Below are 20,508 nucleotides of genomic sequence, written 5' to 3' on the forward strand. Positions count from 1 at the left end.
TGATTATTCGGCGGAACATCTTTTACACTACCTACTACACTTCGTCGCCGTCGTGCTAACTTGTCGTACGTGCATTTTGGGCCAAATTGAGTTAAGAACGCCATTTTGTGCAGCTCACAATGCCTCATCTTTTGACTTTTACAGATCCCCAAAATTCGATTTCAATTCTGAGATATTTTTTTTTTTTTTTTTTTTGATAGGGTGGTCCAGCCGCACATCGTTGATGTTGAAACCTCTAAACTGGGCCCTCGTCCTGTCACGTCCGTCAGTAGTCTTGTCGTACATTACAACTAGAATCAGATCTGCCAATGAATTAGTACACTTCGACCAAATAAACACTGGCGCTGTATGGATCTGACTCTAGAATAAATGCACAGTTGTGTGTTATTCATAAGTCCAAAATGTTCAATTATTCATATAAGTCCAAATATTCATTTGCTAACTACTTTGGATTGAAAATATAAATTTTAATCTAAAATCCTCTAAACTTAATGTTCAAAACTAAACGTTCCTTTAACTGTTGTAATACTACTTCTATCAAAAAACAATAAAAATTGTGAACTGATATACAAATAGGATAGAAATCGCGATTTGAAAAAGAAATGACCATTTACGTCAAAAGATCCGTAGTTCCTCGATTCGCAACAATGGTCGATACAACCATAATCCGAAAACTGTTAGTTCAACAGATCAACGAATTTTGTCCGATATCATTACATTATTGATTGATCGAGACTCTATGAACAATTTGACATAAACGAATGCCTAGTATTCTACATCAATCAAAGTTTAATGACATCATTACTCTAACTTAACAATTGCAACTAAATTTATCATCAAATAGATTTGGAAAGCATACAGATTTATATTAAATGCTAATGCTAAGCAACAAATCAATTGTACTATCCTAAAGTCCCACCTAAATCCCACATTGTGATAGTGAAAAAGTCACAGAAGCAGCGGTGTCTTGTGCAATTGTGATATTTTCACTATCGGAGAACTACCTAGTTCACGAAGACAGCTTATCGGTCAACGCTTAAGCCCTGGGGCTGCGACAAAGCGAGTTCTCGTAGCATGAAGTGGTGTCCATAGTGCTTATAAAAAAGAATGTATACCCAAATTTTAACTAATGCACTAGGATCAAATCATGCCCCTTGACTTTACAAGTAAAAAAAAAAGTAAATCTTTCCCAGTTCCTGAGGGGAACACCCTTGAAGAGTATCGGGGCCGGCATTTACAAAGCGGATTCAGTGGCAGTTACATTCTCAACTTAATTTTAACATGTTAAGGTTAATGTTAACATTCCATAGGTCGCCTCCCTAAGGTGTCGTGATAAGGTCCAGTTTGTGACGATACACTACCTTCCCTTTACTAAGCAATCAATTCCAGAAGGGAAAAGATCACCAGTTGTGTTGGTCCGAGCCGGGATTTGAACCCCGATCTACCGCTTACGAGGCGGAAGCGTTACCACTGGGCTACGTGGCTCGGTAACTTTACAAGGCCCAGGGAAAATTCGATTTCAATTCTGAGATATTCAATGAAAACCAAAAAAGCTTCGAAATTTTCATATGAAAGTAATTTTAATCTTGTCGTGCTATCTTGTCACTCCTTGAAAATTGATGTAAGTGCGACAATTGGCCAAAGGGATTTCAGGTCAGAAAGCGTTTGACGCACGTACAAGTTAGACTACCGTAACCATTTGTAATTATAACTCGGGACTCCAGCAACCAACTTCAACCAAACTTCGGGACAGTGCACAGAATGGTCAGCCAAACGAAACGTGTTTGTTATTGTTTACATTGCGTGCTCTAGTTTTTGTTTATTCAAGGTCGAACATTAAAACGCGTTTTTCTCGGAACGTCGAAATGGCGGGTGCGACAAGATAGCACGACGACGTCGACTTGCAAGTGTAACGTCACACGTCGAAAAATGACTTGTCAGTTTTTGTGGATGGGCAATGTGTGTAAACAAAGAGAAATGAATTGATGCTGACAAGGAAATTCACAAAAAAATCCCTGGCTTTCACTATGACCAAAGAAGGGATTCATCTTTCATCCATACAAATCTTCCTACAATTTTGACAACCTTTACAAAAAAATAAAAATGCTAGGCATCGACACATTGAAACCTCGGAGTCTTGAACATGATTTTTTGATCGATTTGGTGTCTTCGACAAAGTTGTAGGTTTTGATAAGAAGAATTAAGGATAAAATAGTAACACTATAGAACAATAAAAAACTGAGTATCCAATCCATCAATCATCTTAAGAAGGTATTAGACCACACACACAAAAATATTTCCGAATGTTACATCATTTATGATGTAACACTTTTGCACATCATTAAACGTTCAAGTTTAAATGCAATTTAATGTAAATTTGCATCAAATTATACGTAAAAACATGATTTTACATGTGATTCACCGTTTACGTCGAATCTCAAGTTTACATCAACTGAGTTTTCATGTGATTCATCTTTTCCGTGTCGAGTACATTTTCTGTGTATGACAAACAAAGAAACTAGACAAGACACGCACCTTTTTGGCGTTTGACAGTTAGGTTTTTTGTAATGTTATTTATTATTCTACTTAAAATACATTATTTGACTACATACTTATAAAAATGTTGTTTAGAGCGGCTTCAATATGTCTCTCATCACAAATATTTGTGTAAAATAGTATTTTGAGGATATTCTTTGAATTTTATTTTTGGAAAAAACATTGATTATGATATACAAATTAAGGAATTATAATAATGCACACACTTGGTAAATTTTTTGGTTGACAATTTTTTAGTTTGTACCACGATGGTTTGACAAAGTCTGTCATTTTGTACACGGTACTCACACTTACTATCAAGCCAAGCATTTTTGGTCTGTGTATTGTCTAGTTTTTGTCATAGTCTAATACCTCCTTCATCAACACTTTAACGTTCTGTTACAACTTCTTAAAAATGTTTTCAAACTAAAATAAATAGTACAAAGCTTAGTAGGAACTGAGAAAGTATGTTTCTATCAAAATGTTAATGAAAATAAATGATTAATATAGTTGGAATTAGTACATTGATTGGAAAAGAACCGAATCCTTTACTGTCAACATACGAGAACAGCCCCTATTTCTTTATTTTTATTTTTTACGCGCAAAAAAGGCCCACAAACATTCCTGTAAAAACTGATTGTTTTGATACCTCAAACCATTTTACAGAGTTCTAGAGTTTTTTCAAGGCCCTATAAACATATCAAACACAATAGCTTACAGGACCTTTTGAAAAAAAGAACTCTAGAATTGTCAAAGTTGAAATAGCCAAGTTTATTTCATTTTTAGATGTAAAATCAAGTTTCGAAAAAGTAAAAAAAGATTATGGGGCACCGAGATTTATGATGCAAACATTTTCGTATCCCAAATCAGTAAAATTGGTGCAATTGGGTCCTAAAATTAAGCTTAAATTGCTGATATTATTGTTCACAACGACAAAGTTTATTTTTCTGAGTACAATGACCCTTTGTACGACCACATTGAGTTGAAATGGATTTTTAAATAAATTTTGAAAAAATTGCATCGTGGCCAGCAAGTCTCTTTTTGAATGGAATAGTGGAATAATTCCGAATGTTTGATTTATGAAATGTGGATCCATTCAAGGTCATTGCACTTCGGAAACTATATCCAACGCAATAGGACTGGCCACGTTTATGGTTATATTGCATTTTTGGATGTTCTCGAATGCATTAAAATAAAAATCTCTTTTGTTTGACTTTAGATTGTAACAAAACAAACTCAAAACTCAAATATAACAGAATCTAGTATCGAAATATAACAATTGAATAATGAGAAAACAAATTTAAGATCCAGACTTAAAATATTCACATAAAATCCAACACTCACCATCAATTACTCCGGTTCAATTCTCTCGATAGACCAATCAAAAATTCTGGCCACGGCGTGCGAATTATTTCGTGCAACTCTCGTCACTATATTCGCAAAACTCAGCGCCACTTCTTCTTCTCTACACACTTCACAGATCACCACCAGCAGCAGCAGCGAGAAAGATGCTTTATTTTTATCTTTTGCAACGTTGACCTTTTCGATTGGCCGCCGTATTTTTTTTTTTTTTTGCTTCGCTTGCGGAACCTGCTCTAAATCACTACTTCTGCACACTAATCGGGGAACCACTTTTTCCCTCCACTCCCTCGGAACAGATGATGCACTTGTTTCCCTCGGAAATTTGATCTTTGGAAACTGCACTTGAAGCTTGCCGTTTCCAAGTTTAAAAATACTTTTCACCCAATTTGCTTCTAGAACCACGACCTACTGGGACGATTCCCGGAAGACCGCTCCCTCGATTCTGGGTCGATTGACCTGGCGTTGACAGCACCGCAAAAATCAACGATCCGCTGCTGCTGTCATCCCGCTTTCGTTGTGGAAAACGGATCGATAAAATTTTCCTCCTCCTGCTACTGCTACCTGGCGCTACGGCCTGCTGCTTCCGCCTTCCGGAACTCCGAGCGGTGATAACTGGTGAAGCTGCTCCGGTCAATTCTCCCACCTCCGCAATGCCACAGTTTGATCCCACAACCGTCTCTCGGCCGGAACCTGCTATGGACGCCACGGAACGGACGCACCCACCCAAAAAGACGACGACGACGCCCGCGAGAAGGAGAAGGAACAGAAACACCGCCGCGCGCACTCGACACACTCACAAAACTGACGGCGAAGGTTCAAGAGTTTAGTGACAGCTACTTGCGGGACACACACCAAAGCACGCGCGCGCACAAATACAGCGAAACGGGGCGCGGCGGAAGATTTCGGGCGTTGAAGAGGCTCCTCCGCGAACTAATCGGACCAGTAATCGGACGACGACGGAACGGATTTACCAACACAACGGTAAATAAAACGATTTTTTGACAGATCTCGACTCGAGAGAAACGTCACCATGGATGACAGCTCTTGCGCAGATAAATTAAATTTTGTTTTCGAGTTTTGTTCGATTGCAGACATTTTACCTCATAGAACAGTTGTATGCGCATTAGGGTGTCCAGAATCGATTCTGATCATTTCCTGGTATAGTACGGTATGCAGATCGGAAGGAACGCGGTCAAGAAATGTTGCGTGTTCTTTTCGTGAGAAATCACCGCTGCATCCCGGCACCGAAGACCACGATTCTACAGTCGGAACAAGTCGTTGTCCCTTTAATCACTTAGCCGGTCCGAAACACTTTCTCTGTCCGGGTACTTAGCCGAATGGTCAATCGATCTGCCTTTCAAGCAGACGATCAGGGATCGAATCCCGCCCGGTCACCTCGCCACCGATTTTTCGATGGCAACTTGAACCCCCTGCTCCCTCTGGGAGCAACAGGTACACACACCACACACACACATGCCGCTCCCCCACTACAACAACTAGCGGTGGGTGAGTGGGGAATGGACGGGAAGATGGCCAACCAACCACACCGCAACGCGTGAAGGGAGGAAGGAAGACTCTTCCAACAAGACCCCCAGGAGATCATCACCACATCTATCAAGACGAAGAACAATAGATCTCTGATCTATAAATAGACGCATTTTAAAATTGCAATTGACAGGTGAGCAACATCGGCTCGCTTTGATCATTTTTTGAGAAAATAAAAATTTCCCAAGCCAGTTTGACAAGTCGCAATAGTGCGATCGACAGTAATAATTTAGTGCGAAGTCCAAGTTAGTGAGAATTGCGCAATAACTTGAATAATTCATTTAAGTACTTGTTGACGAATGATCAAATTTCGGTTATCGTCACCATAATTCAATAAACAACAAGATTAAAATGCTTTAATTCATACTACTCTACTCATTTGTACGAAAAAAAAAACTCATTCGTATGCATGGTAACAATATGATCGGTAAAGATAAACAGAATGTACTTATTATGTACTTATTTCGCTTAAAATTACAAAAAAGAACACAGTTTGTTAGTTTACTGTATCTTTGAACATCATAATCAATGAAAATCGTGAAAATATGGACAAAATTCTGAATTCCATAATCATTCTGCCTTTCGAGATATTCGGCCTTTTGAGACGTTTTTCCCTCTGAGCAAAAGACAAAATTCGGTCTTTTGAATTTCGGCCTTCCGAGACTCTGCCTTTTGAGTTTTGACCTTTTGAGGCAATCCCGAAAATAATTGCGCAAGACTCTAGTAAAGTGCAAAATGCGCAATATTTATTTCTTTTTTTAATTTTGAATTTCCAAATTTCAGATAATAAAAATTGTTGAATTTTCCTTAATTTTTTTTGGTCATTTGAAATTTTTGAGCTGTCTGTTTTTCTATATTTTCTAATTTTTGTTTTTGATTTATTTGTATTGTTGAATTTCAAAATTTTAGGTTAATTTTGAATTTTAGGTAAGAAAATAAATATTTGAATTTTTATTGTCTTGTTTATCTTCACTCTGCTTTACTTCATTTCGGTCTCGCCATAGTGGATCAATCGGACAGCGCAGGGGACTCATAATCCAGAGGTTGTTGGTTGGTACTAGCAATAAATAGTTGGCGGTACGATGCCCGACAGCTATAAAGACAACTTTTTTTTTACTCCATTTCGACCAAAAAACTAAATCTGTCCTTTTGATTTCTAAATTCTGCGAGATTCGGCGAGGATTTACAATATTATTATATCGAATACAAAATTATTAAAACGTTTATAATAAACACTCGCATTCAAAAAGGTAAATTACAATTCTTTGATTTTTCATCAAAATATATTGCAAACAAGCACCGAGCGCAGAAAAGTCAAACGCCATTTCCGTTTCTGTAACTTTTTAGCTGCGTACCGCTTAAGAAAAATCTTTTCGTGACCCTTTCCTTGACCGTTTCTTGGGCGTTTTTTTATATCCGCGTTCCTTCCGTTTTTTTAAATCCGCGTTCCTTCCGATCTGCGTAACAGCAAACATGGCCGCCAAATGGCCGATCGAGAATGAGGCTGAATGATGCTTTTCAGAGCCTTAAATTATTTCAGCGTTGGATCGATAGACCTATTGCTGATAAAGTAAAGTAAGTAGAGGACCTGTTGAAATAAAATTCTATAGATTTGCATGGACCTTATAAAAAAATCAGATTTGCTAAAACTAAAACAAAAAAAAATTAAAAAAATCGTTTTCGCAGAGAACTGAACACTGTAAATAGGTCTATTCCCGTACTGCAGAATTCTGCAATTCTGCACGAAATCGGCAGCAGAGCGTTCCCGTACTTTTCTGCAACAAAAGTAACTTTTCTTTCAGGCAGAACTTCTGCAATGAGAGAGACAAAAGTTGCAGCAAAACCGTTCCCGTACTTTTCTGCAAGCTCTCTCTTCTCTTTCGTGTTGAAAAGTAACTTCAAGTTGGTGTGAGTACACGCTTACATAAAATTTGCAAGTTGGGTTAAATCAAGCATTTTATTATTATGTAGGTGTAATAAATTTGATGTTTTATTATTACTGAATTCAAGCAGTATTTTTGAAAGGACGTTTGTATATTTGGAATTGATGGATTTTGGGGTATTTTTTTAATATCTGGTTTTATTGAGAACTATATTTTATGTTAACGATTTCAGGCTTAGTTCAGTAATGTAATGATATAGCTTGTGATATAGCGAATTTATTATTTTTAGAGTTAATAAAGTTTATAAGTAAATCTAGTATTACAGCACGGCTAATAACCCAACAAACAATTTGTATCATAAGAACAATTGTTTTTAAATTGTTTTTAAAAACTTTTATAAGACACATTTCTTTTGAGTTGAATAAATTTCAAAAAAATATTTGTTTAAGAATTGATTTTTGATCTTAAATTGCTTTTGAACAGACTAAATATGTGTGTTAAAATAATAGGTAAATGTAATTGACAAATTATAAATTGTACTTGTGGCGGTGCTACCAATTTGTATTCTTATATGAACCAAAATATTAAATGTATTTTGTTGAACTTTTAATGAAGGAATCATAAAAAAAGGTATTAGACTGTACCAAACAAATAATAAATATAATTGATTATATGATTGATGACCATAATTTTTTTTGCTGAAACATAAGTTACGTTGTTAACACATCATATTTTATACTATTAAAAATTTATATCTATAAATTTTATTAAAAATTATACGGTATACTTAAATTCTTAAATTCCTAAATCCCTACATCCCTAAATTCCTAAATAGAAATACACTTATTTTGGAGTCATATTTTAGGTTTGAAATGCATATTTAGAGGATTTAGAGATTAGAAATTTCGCAGAGGTCTTCCCGGTCTTCGGGTAATAGAGTACCGTAATCTGGGGTGAATCGGGACTACAGTCTGAATAGGGACAGCAGTTTTTAGAGCACTTAAAGCTTTTAAATTTGGAAATGGATGTGCACATTTTGTTGGCCTGAGTCTGTTCTAACCGAAACCAACCAGAAAAATCAAAATATTGCGCTCCAACATGGTTAAAACTGCTGTCCCGATTTGCCCCATGTGTCCCGATTGACCCCAGTTTACGGTACAAACTATCTATTTGTTATAATTCAGTTTTTGATTTTTTTATTTACAAATTTTTTAAATTTTACTTTTTTTTAAATTATATTTTTTTTAAATTTTTAACTGTAGAATTAGATTTTTTGATGTTCTATTAAATATTCAAAATTTAGATTTTTTTATTTCGAATTCAAAATACCTCAAGTCTGAACTTTTATATTTCAACCTTATTTTTCTTTATTTTGATTTTTTGAAATTAAGCTTTTTTTAATTATTTACATTTTGAATTACTTAATTTTTTTAAGCTTTGAATGTGTGATTTTTTTTTCTAAGATAAATATTTGCATTTTAAATTTCTCAAATAGCTGATTTAATTTTTTTAGCTTCTCAATTAAAAAAAATGTTTTTTTTTTATATTTTTATTTATGATTTTCTTAATTTCCGGGTTTCTAAATTTATGTGTTCTATATTTTTGAGTGTGTGATTCATTTACTTTCTAATATTTTTCAACTTTGCTGCGTCACCGTTGTTCTTCCATGTGACATCTATATTTTTTTTATGTTATCCTGAATAAAAAATCCTTCAAATAGTCTGCTCTCAAAACATGTATTTATGATCCCTTCTATATTAAACCTTTGTTTGTCATTTTTTTGAATTTTATTTGTTAAACGCAGGTACGTACCTGCAATTCTCATTTCTATTTTTTACCTTAGGGCTTTTGTTAATTTGATTTGGTTAACCGCGGTGGATTTTCTTGAAATAATTCGAACTGTCAAAAATCCACCAAAACATCTACCACATTGATCACACAAAAAACTGTGGTAGAAAAGTATCCACCGGTAGATTCTTTGGTGGATTTTTGACAGTTCGAATTATTTCAAGAAAATCCACCGCGGTTAACCGAATCAAATTAACAAAAGCCCTCTTATGTAAAAGTTTTGAAATGTTTCTAATGAATAATTTCTACCTAAGTCTCCGTTCTAGAGGTAAACTTCTTTCAATTATAATTTTTGTCAATCCCTTTTTTTAAAATAATAAAAAAAAACTTTAATACCCAATTTGAGTAAATCCACTCAACTGTGTACAATATTGCAGAAAAAGTACTGGAACGCGCTACCCAGGCAAAAGTTTTGCGGCTTCTCTCCTTGCAGAACTTCTGCAAAAGAGAGAGATGAAGAGAGCGAACTGAAAAGTACGGGAACGTACTGCAAAAAAGTGACTTATGCTGGCTGCAGAATTTTGCAGAAGTTGCAGAAATTCTGCAATTCTGCAGGTACGGGAATAGACCTAATATTTTGACAGTTCTGTTACCCTTCACCCTCGCTTTGTTTTGATTATGAACGTTCGCGAACTGTCACCTGCGCTGTGCGAGGCCAACTCGTAATGCTTCTTTTAGTGCCTAGTTTAGGCATTCGCAGCATCATCAGCAACGGGAACCTCCCTCTTCGGAACACCCGACTCCGCTCAGATCAGCTGATCAGTCGCCACAGCTCGAACTTTGCCGTCCGCCACCGGTACAGGATGCACACCGCTTACTTCCGCCAGCTGCCCGACGAGGAGCAGTGCGCGATCAGCTTCCGGGTAGCGAACGAGCGGTACCGAATCGACAAGGTGTTCAACTTTAGCCGGAACGTAACGGAGAATGTGGACGCGAGTTTGGAGCGGATGCGGGCCAACATCGAGAAGGAGGTGCGGAAAAGGGGGTCTGCTGGGAAGGGTGCGAAGAAAAAGGGGAAGGCAGCGCCGGTGGAAGGTGCTGGGGAGGGACTCGGGGAAGCGTTGCCGGATGTCCGGGTGAGATTCTTTGACGTTGAGAAGAATGAGGATGTGAGGGATGTGGCGTTTGCGGAGTTGCTGAGTAAGGTGCGGGACGAGCGGGAGATTTTGCTGAAGGTGCTGGATGACGACTTCCGGATCGATTTGAACTCGCCGACTGTGCTGGCGGTCAGTTTACCTCAGTCGATTCTGGCGGGGTTCTTCGTGTATCCGTCCAAGTTGGAGATGGTGTTTACGGATAAGGAGCGGTCGGAGTTCCTGTGGTATCGAGGAAAGATGCCAAAGTCGAACAATGCCCAGCAGATTGAGTGGGTTCTGGCGGGGACCGGATATTCGTACATGGCTAAACCGGATGACGTGGGACACCACTTGAAGTTCAGTTGTGTGCCTAAGAACGAGCTGAAGGTTGGTCCTTTGACGGAGGTCATTTCTGGCACGCAAGTGCAGGCAGGTCCGGGTCAGTGTCCATTTGAGGTTCGTCACCTGTTCACGCAGAACAAACTGACCAACCAGTACCAGTTCCGAGTGGTGACGTACAACATTCTGGCCGACCTGTACGCCGACAGCGACTACAGCCGAACGGAACTGTTTGGGTATTGTCCAAACTACGCGTTGCACATCGACTACCGGAAGCAGCTATTCATCAAGGAAATTCTCGGCTACAACGCGGACATCGTCTGCCTGCAGGAAGTTGACGGGAAGGTGTACGACCTGGACCTGCTGCCGGTGTTCCGGGTGAAGAATTTCGACGGCCACTACAAAGCCAAGGGCAAAACGGCCGAAGGACTGGCCACATTCTTCGACTGCAATCGATTTGAGTAAGTTTAGCATGATGTTCTAGCTAATCCAATCAAAATAACAGTTGATTCTTTGCAGAGTCCTCGATCGGCAGGGCATCACGTTCGGCGAGAACCTTGAAACGCTGGAACCCTTCCAAGGCCTGTGGAACCAGATCAAATCGAACGAAAAGCTCGCGAGTCGAATCAAAGACCGTTCCACCGCCATCCAGGCGACCTTGCTGCGTTCGCGCCAAAACCCCGCCAAACATCTGCTCGTAGCCAACACACACTTTTACTTCCACCCTGACGCCGACCACATCCGCCTGCTCCAGGGAGGGCTCTCGATGCTGTACGTGCGGGATCTGTACGAGCGATTCGAGTCCCAGTACGGCCTGGACCGGAACCACTTTGCGATCGTGTTCTGCGGTGACTTCAACAGCACCCCCGAGTGTGGAATGTTCCGCCTGATGACGCAGCGCTTCGTCGGCACGGAAATGGCCGATTGGCAGAGCAACGAGGAGGAAGCGGTCCGCGGGGTCAGTCTGGCGCAACCGTTTCCCTTCCAGTCGGCGTGTGGAACGCCCAAGTACACCAACTTTACGGTGGGCTTCAAGGCGTGCATCGATTACATCTACTACCAGTGTGACGCACTGCGGGTGAACGACGTGGTGCCGCTGCCCAGTGAGGACGAACTGGCCGCGTACGATGCCATTCCGTCGCCGGTCTTCCCGTCGGACCACGTGGCGCTGGTGGCCAGCCTCGAGTGGAACCACAAGTCGGGATGATAGGATGGTGGCCGTGTTGTGTATAGAATGACGTTGTGCATGATAAATAATAATCAAAAGTGTATAGTAAAACCTGGGGCTTGTTTTCTTCAGACTTCATTGGAGCATATTGAGTTTAATCAGGGTGACCACTCAAATCCCATTTTCGAATTCCCGACTTTCTCCAGACTTTTCCAAAATGCTCAAATAATAGGCATTTGTTATCTAAAAAATGATTTCAAATAAAAAACTTTATATAAGAAACCAAAAAAAAAATCAATGAATTTTAAAAAAATCCAAATATAGGCATTTTTTGTAAATACAGAAATTAAACAACAAATCAAAAAAAAAACTTCAAAAATTGAATTTCATTATTATGGTTCAGAGTAGAAACACAAACAATAAGTCTTTGAAAAAATAATCGAAAGTTCAACAAAACTTATAACTTCCATGTTATTTTTTAAATTGGCAAACTATAGTTTTTGATACTTCGTTTCAACTGGAAATGACAAAAAGTTAAAGATAACTAAACTTAAAATATCGATCCTATTTTTGTAAAACTTCATCATCATTTTAAATCAAAGAATGATTAAAACATAATTGCTGTTATTATTCATTCAAAGGATTTAGAAAAATGTCAAAAAAATGTTTTTGCCAACTTCCCTTTTTAATTTTGTAAATTTTGATATTGAATTTTCTAATCAATGTTAATTTATCTCGTGGTCAGTATTTAACTGTTTGTTTTTTCAATGAAAACAATGAAAAAACTGATATGATTGTTTGTTTTCCCACTTATTTTAAGCAAAATGTTTGATGAGACTATTTTTTTAAACAATTTTGCAATAACTCAAAATTTCTTGGATATTTTTTTTGCAATTTCAATATTTTCTTTATGTTTTAAAAACGTATTTTTTTTTTCAATTTTGGATTTTATTCGATAATTAAGTTTTCCGAAAACTGAAAATCAAGCTTTATCTATGGTAGGTAATTTACCCATACTCACAAAAACTTCAAGGGCAACATTTGGAAAAAACATATTTTAAATTACTTAATGAAATTAGTTAAACAATTAATAATATTTACCAAAAAAGCCATTGCCACATTCAAGTTGGAATCTGTTTTCAAATATTCAATTGTGTGACAAAATGAAAAAGAATCTGTTATGCTTTATTTTTATATTAGTTTTTCATTAACTCTACCTCTTGTTTAATGAACAAAAATTAATAGCGATCATTTGATTCATAAAAAATATTATGAAAATCTGTGTCAAAGACCCCAATATTAATTAAGATTTTGAATGTCTTAAACAGCTTTTCTGTAATTCTGTAATTCTGTAATTTCGGAATACATTCGTCCGGCTTCAGCTGAAGATTCATGCTGTCCCATGTTGCATGTTCGAGTGTAGACCTACGGAAAACCTTGCCGCGAGGAGAGGTGAGTGAGAAGTACACGAACCACCTACGACATAATTCCTCGGGCGGCCCAGGTCAACTCGAAGTTACCCCAGGCACCCCCAGTGCAGGACACATTGGGGGTAGAAAGCGGATAGATATTTCAGTGAATACAATAATTATGACAATATAGTTTCATATAATCCCTATTCCTTGATCTTACCTTTTGACACTATCAAACCTAGCAATATTACTATTGCATCTTACCATTCCCTTTTGATAGTGTCAACTTCAAACCTTCATCCATTGTGCAATTAACACATAATTTCCGCTATATTCTTCATGCGGAATCGTCGTCTACTTTCTTCGCCTTATTATCACTGAACCACGGCGCGATATTGTTCTCACATTTTTTGAGCTTCAACGACCGATTGTTATTCACGCACTTATAAAAATACTTGTTCTGTTTCGCGGCTTTGTGAAAAATACACGTGTGTTGGCTTATACAATGACTTTTTTGGTCATCGTATGCTCGCAAGGTACATGAAAGAGAAAAAGAGAAAAAATGGGATAAGTACAATGTAAAATAAAATCGAACATTGAATAACAGACTAACACATAAAGAAAGAATAAAGAAACCTTATTTTGCAACTAGACAGAACTACCAACTTGTAACGAGAAGTTTACAAGATAACAACTGAAGTTGTGAAATATGGGACAGGACAAACAAACTAGAATAGTTAATATATATAATAAAACAGATTGAACGTACCTTTAATCATATTAATAACAGTTATGCCCAAATTTCTTACCATTTTTTTTTCAACTGTTACATTTCTACAATAATGTATTGCGATTCCAAGTTTGAAGAATAGAGTAGTTAAAGTTTGTGAGGTAAGGGACAAGTTATAGCAATAGCAAAATAAATAGATGGATAGATTTTACTAAATTTTATCTTAAAATAATAGGAAAAATCTAGCCTGATTTGAAAATAGCCAATGCACCAATTGCAAACATACAGCATTTCACGCTCACACCGTATGGAGTAAGTGTGATAAACTATATGTCGACATTCGGCGCATCACCTTTTTCAAAATACAGGAAATGATAGAAGGAAGGCTCCATTATGTAGAGCGGAAGGCTTCTGCAACACTTAGAACTCAGAACAGGCATCCTCTGAAATAAGAGAGAAAGACAAATATTAAAATTGTGGTATTATCACTAAATCCTATCATCCTTTCACCCCCCAAGACATGGTCTATCATTCGTGCCTTCGTGTCTTGGGTGATGGCGAATTCTACCTTCTTCAATGATCTTCGGACCACCTCCAACTAGAATTCACAACAGGACCTCCCTCGGCTCCAATTTACAACATGACAGCGACGAGAACACAGCCGAATGGGAGTTGACAGAATCAAATGCATGCTATACCCTTTGCTTTGCTGGATACTTACTAATAGCAAAGGGCGAGAGTCCTGCGACTCTCAGCAATCATGAATACTGCCCATTTGCCACAAGATTTTGAATGTCTTAAACAGCTTTTCCATACTTAAATATATTGAAATAGTGAAAATAACCTTAAATTTAAAGAAAGTTACTAAAGCAGAAATGAGTGACTTCAATTCAATTTGAAAATTGTACAAAATATTACAAAATTATTCAAAAAATAATTTTCAAACAAGTATGCTCAAAATTCCCGACTTTTTGACAAAAAATCACAAATTCCCGACTTTTTCCCGATTTTTTGCGGATTTTGGCGAATTCCCGACTTTTTCCCGACTTTCCCGATTTCCCGACTTGAGTGGCCACCCTGTTTAATTCATTTCAGTCGATTGCGTGTAGCGGAGCCACGCGGTTGTTCTGCAGGATTGTTCCTGTTTTTGACGTCCTTTTTTCTCGTTAGCCTTCCTTTATCATCGTTGATCGGAAGGCATCGGTTGCGTTCGTAGAAATTATTGTGTTATAAACAAGGTTGTTGATCGATAAAATTATCGTCGATAATATTATCGTCTGACGATAACTATAATGGTTATCGTTATCGTCGGGACGATAACGATAATCTATCGTTTTAGTTATCGTTATTTCGATAATTCTATCTATATATTCTGATGGACAATAACTCATTTTAAAAATCTTTCTAAAATCGATTAATTCAACCATATCATGTTAAATTGTCAATGCTTTTACAAGAAATATATATTTTTTTCTGGTAAATTTTAAAGTATAAATATGTACTCAAAATTGTTCACAAAATACCGTATTTTTTTAGAAGATGCTCAAATTTTCATAATTTGCAATATGGGTATGAAACGAAGGGAAATTTTGTATGTTTTTTTTTTCATTTTATTAAAGTTTTTTCACAAAATACCGTATTTTTTCTAAAGTACTCCATTTTTTGTATAATTTGCAATAAGGGTATCAAACGAATGAAAATTTTGTATGCTTTTTTAATTTATGAGAGTTGCATTTTTGCATGCCTCATACATACATTCAAATGGTGTATCATACAACATTTTGCGTCTTTTGATACCCATATTGCAAATTAAAAAAAAAATAGAATTTTCGAAAAAATACATTTTTTGTGAAAATTTTACAATTTTACAAAAAAAAACTCTAATAAGTTGAAAAAGCTAACTAAATTTTTGATACCAATATTGCATACACTCAAACCCCGATGGTTTGACACCAACTGTTGTCAAACGAACGGGGTCACTTTTTAGTTTGACACCCCTTTTACACGGAGTTCACACACACTATCAAACGTTCGTTTTGATAGTGTGCGTGAGCGCCGTGTTAAAAGTGATAGTTTGTCACTTTTAAGTTTGACTTTGACCAACCAACGGGGTACAAACTAAAAAAGTGTCAAACGAAAAAGTGACCAACCACCGGGGGTTGAGTGTATATTTCGAAAATTTGTGAAAATTTTCATGTTTCCAAAAAAAAAACTAATAATGTGAAAAAGCAAACCAAATTTCGCTTCGTTTAATACCAATATTTCAAAAATTTGAGTATTTTCGAAAAATACGGTAATTTGTGAAAATTTAAGTATTTTCCAAAACAAAACTCTAATAAAGTGAAAAAGCTTACACAATTTTGCTTTGTTTGATACCAATATTGCAAATTGTGAAAATTTTAGTATTTTCGAAAAAATACGGTAGTTTGTGAAAATTTTAGTTTTTAACAAAAAAAAAAACTCTTATAAAGTCAAACAGCATACAAAATTTCGCTTCGTTTGATACCCATGTTGCAAATTATGAAAATTTGAGTGTTTTTGGAAAAAATACGGTATTATGTGAACAATTTTGAGTGTGTATTTTACTTTGAAACTTGCTAGATATAAAAAAAAATACAGGTATATTGTTAGTAAAAGCATTGAAAATTTAACATGATATGGTCGAATTAATCGACCCGAATTTTGTTGAGACAAACAAGTCGTATTACTTGATTCTGCCCTCTCTTCATCATGCTAGGAAGGCACGCCGACGAATATGTTTTAGGGTTTTTGTTGTTGCACAAATCGTTGTACTAAATGAAGTCCTTCGTTCATCATCGCTGATCGGAAGGCACGCCGATGAAGAATTTCTGGATAATATAAAAAACATTTTTGCTCATGGTCACATCACTGCCACACGTTACTCCTGACCTCATAGAGACCTCGCATGTATTGCGCGTACGTAAACGAAATAAAGTGAGGTTAAAATTTGTCCGTCCAGAAAAATCACATGTTGCGCTAGTGTGCGTACGTGAAACGTAATAAAGCACTCATCTACTAACACTGCAGTCGATTGAGCGTTCTCTATCACTCGAGTATCGGACTAACATTCCCACCCCACTGACTCTACCACCGGTCGTAGACGGCGCCGGTATTGATCGGCATCTACCACGCCACGTAAAGGCTTTCTTTCCAATTTTCAACAACCCCAAACGCGTAATGTACAAAACATTTTTAATGAGGATCCGACGAATGTTAATTCCAGCCAAAAACAACTCACCCCATCCCTACTCGGTCTCCATCTGGCTCACATCGAAGTCCTCATCGTCCTCCCAGTGCAGCGCTGCCGCCACCGCGCCGTTCAACGGCTTTATTCCCTCCAGCTCCAACTTCTCTGGGACGTGTCCATTCTGCTGCTTGACCGGCTTCGTCTCCACCCCCGACTCCTTGTTCTCCATCAGCTGCCACAGCTCGTCGTCGTCGTCCTCGTTCAGCGCTTCCGTGTCCTGCGTGTCCAGCATCGTTTCGTCCTGCTGACTGGCTGTGCCGTTGTGGTTCACCGGTCGTCGACTCGGCGTTGGTTTCGGTTTGGTGGGCGCCGCGCGGGCTCCCATTTTGATCTGGCTGAGCTCGAAGTACTGGTTCGGATGATTGATGCCTTCCTCGAGGGGGAGGCCGTGTGAGACTTCAAAGTACTTGCTGCAGGCGACCTGGTAGTGGCCCTTGCTGACGAAGCCGGCGATTTCTTCCGCGTGTGCTGCCCCCAGGCCGTACGAGCCCAGTTTGGTTTGAAGCACGGACGGGTCCCAAATTTTGAACGGACAGCCGTGCGTGTCCGTCGGTCCCACGCTGGACATGATGATCTTCATACATGAGTACGGAGTGTAGTTGACGCGGGAACCTTCCTTGCCGTAGTTGTGCCGAATGTTGTACGCGTAATCCTTCTCGAACTTGTCCAACGCAACCGTACCACGAGTGAACTCCTCGCGCCAGAAGCGAAGCGAGTCCTCCAGCGTAACGCCGATTCCCTTCAGGAACAGTCCGTACTGCATACGGCCACCATGTCTGTGGTGATGGGTCGACCTCAGCGTGTCGTGGCACATTCGCATACACAACGGGAACGACTTCTTCGACAGCTGGTCCAAACTCTCGATCGGAACTTCGCCATTCTTCGCGATCGTATAGTCCTTGCCCGTGTACGACGTGTGCAGACCCTTCAACAGCGACGCGAACCGCTCGTCATTCTCCAACTCTGGTAACAGCCTTAAATGTGCCTGCAGACCTTCCTCCAGCAACTCCTGGTGCTTGTTCCCAATAACCGACACGAAATCTCCCGCGCTAACGTACGCGTACCCTTCCTTCAAATAGCACCGCTGGCCGCGCACCAAATCCAGCACGTCCGTAAACGGCACCTTGTAAAAGTCCATCGTATCGATCTGGGATACCGTCTGATACCCGGTACTATCGTATAACCCCTCCTTCACCTCGGCACGCTCATCCGCCGTCAGCGGCGTGTAATCCATGTCAAACTCCTCGATAAAGTCGGCCACGTCCTGCGAGGACAAACCGGAGAACTTGAGCCGAAACAGCTCCATCTCGCGCGTGACAAACCACCTGCGAAGCTCCTCCGACCGACAGTACGCGAACCGCAGTATAAAGTGCGACACATAATCCCTCCGGCGGGCCTCCATGTCCAGGTCGGTGTTTCGGTTTCCCGTGCAGAGCCGCGCGTACGCCTTCAGCTCGGCGTGGTTCATCTCGTTCAGGATCGACTCGCGGCCCTCGTCCGAACCAATTTTAACGTTCTTGGCTGTGGCTTGTTCCAAGATGCGCAGCACCTTGAGTCGCTCCAGCGCGAGCGTTTCAAAGTCCTCGATGGCCAGATCCACCATCGGAGGCAGCAGGTACAGGGCAACGTTGTGGCAAATCAGCCCTTCCAGGGCGGCATCTTCGTTGAATTCGTCCTCCAAGCGCAATCGGCTGCGACGCGAGAACTCCATTGCGCTGGATATTTACAATTAACAATGCCTTAACTTTAATTTTCAACTTTTGCGGGATAAATCGAATCTGTACAATTTCCAAACTTTACAAACGATTCAAAAACTTGGCGCGAAAACAGAAGATTCAAAACTGCTGTTGACATTCCGATGACGGATTGTCGATAAACTGCCCAGCGGTTTGAAATAGTGACGAATTGACGATGTAAAGGTGTGTGCCCGGCCATCATGAGGCCGGTATGCAGCCTTTAAATATCAAGAAATTTAAAGTGCAATCCGCCGTCATCGCGAGGTGAGCATTGCTAAAAGAGTTTGAAAGTAAATATAGCCGATTCAGAGAAAAATGTCCACTCCCAAGGGGTAGGACAGTGAGTAACTGAGTGACTCAATTTCTCAATGTTACTCAATCTTACTCAAAGTTACTCAATTTTACTCCTGAGTAATTTGAAGACAGGTTACGGAATTTTCGAATGCTCATTTTGACAGTTGAAATCGTTGAAATGTTTACAAACAGTAAGGCTCAGAAAAGATAAGGAAATTGGTTGATTTTGGTTGCAGTTTTTTTGTGCTAAATATAATAATTGCACTAGGCTGGGATTGCGACATGCGTCCAAAGACGACAAAATTGCTGATCTATAAAAAAACTGCCAGGTTCCATGATATGGTAGAACTGTTAGATGCACAGAAGGAAAACCTGGAACTTGCGATGTGCGGGTGGCGGCTTATCAGAAGACATGCACCGTTCCCGTCCCCCTTCAACAACAGAATTTTCCTGCTAAAGAACACCTCGTACGGTTCTTGTGTGGATGAGATGGCCTTTAATCTGCTCCAGCTCAATATCCCAAAAAATATTCTCCCCAAATTCCGGGAGGTTTTCAGGCCGCTTGTGTTTATTTTCTACAGCAAACGAAAAAAAATCAAGCCAGATTTCAGTGACTGGAACCTGCGTGGATGAAATGAACTGGTTTTTTCTAGATTCGCGAGGTATTCTGAATTAGAACAGCGGGTGGGACAAGACTCCAGCGAGATTGAAGGAGGGACTCAACGGGGTACGGAGAATAGAGTAATGCAATAAATGATAAACAAAACTAGACCAATTATATTTTGACTAAATTTTCTCAGACCAATACAACAAAAGGCATGCCCTAAAACATACAGCTCTTGCTCGAAATTTGATTGTTTGGCCTTTGGCGTGATGCATTTTCAAGGATTGGAAACCCAGTTCCGGATGGACTTGCTGATGATCGACGAAATCGCACCTTCGTCCTCGGCGTCCTAAGATGTCAATTTCCGCCGAAAATCTTTGTCCCTAAAGAGAAACTTCCCTGTCCCCCAACATCTTTCAGGGCCGCAATCATGGGGCTATGTTGAGTGTTTCCGTCTTGCTAATAATCTCAAACTGCATGTTGAGTTCAATTTTTGGAACCATTTGATCTTTTGTTCTTAGAGCACCTCTTCCTTCGGAACCTTTTTGTTGTGTGGTGATCTGACTGGGCGGGAAGCTTTTAAAGTCGCGGTCATTCAAAACTCACAAACTCAAGCCGACTTTAGCATCACGTACTGGCCACCACTTGGGCCCGACTTCAACTTCCTGAACCCTTGTATCCGCCGCCAGCCTATTTCCAATCCTGGTC

General features: G+C 39.2%; 3 protein-coding genes across 3 annotated transcripts in view; 1 reads left to right on the top strand and 2 right to left on the bottom strand.

Moving 5' to 3' along the window:
- Positions 1-4,768, bottom strand: part of LOC120413206 (beta-1,4-mannosyltransferase egh) — an 82,582-nt gene extending 77,814 nt beyond the window's left edge. The window contains exon 1 of the mRNA XM_039573961.2: positions 3,880-4,768. The gene's annotated coding sequence lies outside the window, so the exon portion shown is untranslated. The remainder of the gene's footprint in view (positions 1-3,879) is intronic.
- Positions 4,769-9,805: 5,037 nt separating this feature from the next.
- LOC120422227 (2',5'-phosphodiesterase 12) lies at positions 9,806-11,867 on the top strand. The gene is made up of 2 exons (XM_039585649.2): positions 9,806-11,049; positions 11,108-11,867. The coding sequence occupies exons 1-2, from the start codon at positions 9,839-9,841 to the stop codon at positions 11,793-11,795; spliced, it is 1,899 nt and encodes a 632-aa protein (XP_039441583.1). The 5' UTR covers positions 9,806-9,838; the 3' UTR covers positions 11,796-11,867.
- Positions 11,868-17,094: 5,227 nt separating this feature from the next.
- Positions 17,095-19,025, bottom strand: LOC120426178 (DNA primase large subunit). The gene has a single exon (XM_039590918.2). The coding sequence runs from the start codon at positions 18,875-18,877 to the stop codon at positions 17,165-17,167; it is 1,713 nt and encodes a 570-aa protein (XP_039446852.1). The 5' UTR covers positions 18,878-19,025; the 3' UTR covers positions 17,095-17,164.
- Positions 19,026-20,508: the final 1,483 nt, after the last annotated feature.

Source organism: Culex pipiens, chromosome 1 (assembly GCF_016801865.2).
Source record: "Culex pipiens pallens isolate TS chromosome 1, TS_CPP_V2, whole genome shotgun sequence".
NCBI lineage: Eukaryota > Metazoa > Arthropoda > Insecta > Diptera > Culicidae > Culex > Culex pipiens.